Genomic DNA, 5329 nt, shown 5'->3' with positions numbered 1-5329 from the left:
GCTATACGTTCTCTTTAATATTTCTTAATCGAGAGTTAAAGCAATGACACCTTACATTACTCATGTATAGTTATGTTTAGATATATTTAGGTGTAAGGTTGTAAGGTATCATCTGCTAAAAAAAACGCTCCGTTGCTTACCCCCGTCCACCGTAGCTCGGCTCGACCCTCCCAACACCTGCAAAGGGTCTCTCGAGATCCCCGGTATAGGCTGAAAGTCAGTCTCCTTTCGCCAGCTTATTACTTGCAAAAGCGGCAGCGTTGGTCACACATTTGTCCAAGGGTCATCTGAAGCGAGTCTGGCTGCCAGGCCGACATGGTGGAGTAGTAGACCGCGATCGGCTCGCTGATGGAGATGGACTCGGACTCGGGCTTGCCCTCGAGCTAAGGCGGCGGGTTTCATTTTCAAGTTGGGGGTGGGAAGGTAGCTGGAGAAGATGGTGGTGACATCAGCGATTCACTCTGCCGAGGCTAAAAGTAGCGATAGAAAAAAAAGAGTTGTTATAACTTTGCCTTGCACACCCGACCACCACCCCCACATGAAGTCACGGTTTTCGGTCACAATAACAACAAAATAATGATGGATAACTTTGTTTTAGTATGCCACAGTGAAATGAGCTTCCTTAATTTTCTTTTTCAAGTCAATTTAACACTAGAACCGCTGACATTTTCGTATACCTAGAACCGCGGAAGGGGTCATTTTGACCCCTGCCGCATAAATGTGAAATTTTTCGAGTAATTATCACTGTGGATGGTCTTGGAAACAAGTATGTGTACGTTAAATGCTTTTTACTATAATTATTCTGTATGCCCTGAGGTGTTATTTATCTCGATTAAACAGCATTTCCTACAAGTGACCGACGTTCACACACTTGCATTTCCAGTGCAGCTTTCTCTTCTGATCTTAGCTGCTGAAAGCCATTCGAAAGTTCAAATTTTTCTTCTAAGTCTTTGGCAAAGGCCGTCGGACAGAAGAACATCTTCTCCAACGAAGTGGGGTATTGAGATGTCATCCTCGACCTCCAGGACTCTTCGCTTACATTGATAGATACGATTCCACGAGAAGTTCGATGTATTTTGTTTGTTCTTGTTCTTAGGTTTTCCTGTTTTTAGTCCGAAAACTTTTTACAGTGCTCGTGTCTGTCTCCACTAGACGGAGATGTGCTAGAGACTTGAAATTTTCAGGGTATCTTAATGTTCACTCCTAGAGAACGAAACGCCTACGGCAAATCCTGGCAACCACCCCTAAGGGTGTGAATGGGGGTACCCAAAGTTCAAATATTCGCCCAAAAAGTTATTTTTGTTTAGGTTCTTCTAAGGGGTAACTCGTCAAAGTAGAGCTCCTTGGGCAAAGAAGGGTGGGTTGTAGTCGCGGTGCTTCACCGTTACATCCCTTTCTCGTGTCTACGGGGCAAATTTTAAAGACAAAGGGGTTAAGCGGGCCGAAGGCTCGTTACATCATTGGATTAAGTTCTTACCATCGCCGCCGGCAGGCCAGTCAGTCAGGCCCTGCCCCTGCCGGAAGGGCGGGCCTAATTGTTTTTTCGTCGCTTGTAATTTGTCATTAAGCTGCTCCGAAATAGGCTTGCACGATATCACGATGTATCGTAGACGATACGATAATGGGTCGATATCGTGGGGGACGATATCGTATTGATCCGTTAGACGATACGATATGAGACGATGCCGAGGGGTGGATAACTCCCCCGAGGGGTCGTCAACTTCGATATTCCTCCGTACACGGACTGATATTACCTCAAATATTACACCAATATTAGCCATATTACTGGTAATATTACCTCGATATTACACATTTTTCTAGTATTATGACGTCACAGCTTGAAAATTGGCTCAATATTACTATCATTACTTGTAATATTCAATATTCCTCCGTACACGGCCAAGGAGAGTTGACGACCGCTCGAACTCCCCTGCCAAGTGTACACCCCTATTTCTGACCAATTCAAACTAATTCAGACCAATGCAATTTAATTCAAACGAATTCAAAACTAAATCAACTAATACAGTCCAATGCGAGACAATTTACATTCAAATCAAGCCAATTCAAGCCAATTCACGCTAATTCAGTAACATAAAATCGCAATAATTCAAAGCAATTCAAAACCAATTCAGTCCAATTCAAATTCAATTCAAGCTAATTCAAATTCAATTCTTGAAATTTGTACACCCAATTCAGGAGTTATCCACCCCTCGGACGATGCACGATAATGGCGATACCACGATATCGTATAAACAACGATACTGGACGATACCACGATATCTTACAAAACAACGATACTGGACGATACCACGATATTAAACGCTATCACGATACCACGATATTAGACGATACCACGATATTGAACGATATCACGATACCACGATATTGGACGATACCACGATACTGAGGAAGCGCATTAAAAAAAGAATCCTACCACTCGAAATAGACAAGTGTCCACTCGATTGGTGGAAATTTCATGAGTCTAGGCTCCCATTCCTGGCGAAACTAGCGCGGAAATACCTGTGCATACAGGGCACCACGGTACCGTCTGAGCGGGTGTTCAGTGTGGGTGATCGAGTGGTGACAGATTTTCGGCACTGCTTGACGGGTACTCACATCAACCAGCTAATATTTCTGTTAATGAACAGGGCTTTTGTAAAGAAGTAGTGTAGACGATACCCTCAAACGGGACGATACCACGATACACGATATTAGACGATATCGCGCAACAGGGTAATATCGCGATATTAGACGATATCGCGATACAGGGCGATACCACGATATGGGACGATATCGCGATACCACGATATTGGACGATATCACGATACAACGATATTGGACGATATTTGTACGATATATCGACGATATATCGTATCACCCAAAGCACGATATGGAGTCAATATCGTATCGCGATATCTAAATCTAGATATCGTGCAGGCCTATCCCGAAGGAGATCGGATTTTGGCTTTGGTACTGTTTTTGAAGGCACTTGGTTTCTTTTCAATTTCTGAGAGAGTTCTCTCATGATGCTCTTAATTTAGAAGAGCAATCTCGTTTCTTTAGAAGGGATTTTTCTCTTTCACAGGACGGATTGTCGCACTCCTAAAACCCATCATCGTCATCTAGTTAGGAGTTGTAGAATTCATTCTAAAAAGAACTAAGTGGCTTCATTTGATCCATGAGCTTTGCGGAGGTAAAATTTTGACCCTCCTTACACCGAACACACGAAAGTTGACTTCTCTTTACCGATTTACGACCCCTGCAGATGGACGCCTTGCCCGACGAGCTGCTGCTGCTCATCCTGGGCCGCGTCGCTGACGGCCGTGTGCTGCTGTACGCTGTCCCGCTGGTCTGCAAGCGCTGGCGGCGGCTTTCTCGCGACCCTCGCGTCTGGCGGCGCGTGGAAGTGAGTTTGGGCGGCTGCGACCATGGCCCCGAGGGTGACGACGACGAGGACACGCACGGCGACCTGCTTGAAGCGGCGCGGGTCCTCCTGCACGCTCCGCTGCTGAGGAGCATCTCCTTTGACTGGATCGACTACTGCAACGGGCCCTGGAGCTGCGACTTCGAAAAGAGGGTAATGCACTGCACGTGCTGAGCCGCCTACTCGAGATACTTTCAATTATTCAGGAAAAACGAAAAGCGCATACTTGTTACACACTTTGGATTGCAGAGTACTCTTTGTTTACAGGTAACTGTGTCGGCGCTGAAACGTTGCAAGGCTTCTGTGTCCGAATTCCATTTCCCTGAGCCAGATTACGACACTGGCAGTGGCATAGGGAGGATCAATGATCCTCTGGAGTCGTTCGACGAGTCAGACCGTGCGCTGGTGTTAGGCTTCATCCTCAAGCACCGCAATGAAGTTAGAGTCCTTACCCTGGGCCGACTGCTCCTCGTGAATTCATGGCCATGGTGAGTATAGTGAGCACTACCCTCTTAAAACTCATACGTGTTTGTCTAAACATTAATAGGATACCCGCTCCGAACGTAGAAGAACAATTTTGTCTATAACTAGGAAACGGATTTACACGCAACCAACGACAGACAAAATTGTTTCGTTAGAGAGAACAATTTTCAATTTTGTTTGTTTCCTGTTTCATTGACAAGACATAAGTCCCAGCGAGTGGACGTTTCAATTTGTTGCTTGTTAGCAAAGTACCTAAAGTACCCATCAGTCATCATCTATAAAGATAAGAAACAAATATACCGAGTTTGGGCATGATCGGGCAATCGGGCATTCACTTTTGCCTAGGTTCCCTTAGAGTAATGTCGGTAACGGTCTAAGAGAGAACATTTAGAGTGTACTCTAGTCTATTTCTAGCGGAATTACACACGAAAATCCTATGAATATTTTTATTCTTAGCTGACTTCTTGAGCTCTGTAAACATGCTGTGCTTACGCATTTTTGAATGTCAGAATAAAGAAATTTGGTCCTACTGGAGTTTTGTAAGATGCGTAAGCGGAGTATGTTTAGAGAACTTAGTAAGCCCTGAATAAAAATATTCATAAGATTTGAGTATGTAGCAACTGGACAAACCAAATAAGAGTTGCTTTCTTTTTGAAGAATTAACAAACTTTGTTTTTCCTACACTGAGAAAAACACTTTGATTACCCAAATGGCAGCAATTGCTGTAACTAAAATGCTGTTCAATCTATTCCCTGAGTCATAACCATAGAACGGGGCAGATTGAGCACCATGTTAGTTACGGCAACAAAATTTTTCCGCCGTGGTGACCAAACATTTTTTTTAGCAGTTTAAGCTGAGAAATTGTCAATGCACTGATTATTTCTTAAAAGGGATAATACTTTTAATGATATAGAAAATAATATATTGAATTTTGTAAGGATTGCTGTACACGTTCTTTTATCATCCAATTACAAAATGTCAGTGGCGGGCTGAGAATGAACGTGTTTGTGGTGGAACGTGCAGGGGCGGACCACTGAGGAACCTTCCATGCGCCGCGCTGGCCAAGCTGAAGCGGCTAGAACAACTGACCCTCCACGTGGACTCTGACATATGCTACGGGGGAGAGCTGGCCTCTGGTCTGCCGGCTCTGCGGCGCCTCACCGTCCATCCCTTGTGGATGTCCAGCGACGTCAACACGTCGCCCGCTGGGATGACCGGCTTGTTGAACGACCTGCTGCGAGGCTCGGCCGCGTCCCTGCGCCACCTGAGATTCGTGGACGATTCTGTTCCCAAGGACGTGCTGAGGACCGTGCGTGTGTGCGCGGAGCTGCAGTCCCTGGCCTGCCGCGTTCAGGATCTTCCTCTCGGTAAAGATGGCTGCTTGGTCTCCAAGCGATCTGACTGGCTGACAAGCCAGTTTTT

At 45.3% G+C, this 5329-nt stretch overlaps 1 protein-coding gene across 1 annotated transcript in view; it reads left to right on the top strand.

Moving 5' to 3' along the window:
• Window positions 1–5329, top strand: part of LOC113212670 (uncharacterized) — a 37899-nt gene that overhangs the window by 10476 nt on the left and 22094 nt on the right. The window contains exons 2-4 of the mRNA XM_026431473.2: window positions 3266–3577; window positions 3692–3912; window positions 4931–5274. Coding sequence (XP_026287258.1) covers window positions 3266–3577; window positions 3692–3912; window positions 4931–5274 — 877 coding nt within the window. The remainder of the gene's footprint in view (window positions 1–3265; window positions 3578–3691; window positions 3913–4930; window positions 5275–5329) is intronic.

Source organism: Frankliniella occidentalis, unplaced genomic scaffold (assembly GCF_000697945.3).
Source record: "Frankliniella occidentalis isolate FOCC.00 unplaced genomic scaffold, Focc_3.1 Scaffold203, whole genome shotgun sequence".
NCBI classification, from domain to species: domain Eukaryota; kingdom Metazoa; phylum Arthropoda; class Insecta; order Thysanoptera; family Thripidae; genus Frankliniella; species Frankliniella occidentalis.
The sequence above is the reverse complement of the archived record's forward strand: the minus strand, read 5'-3'. Positions and strand labels throughout refer to the sequence as shown.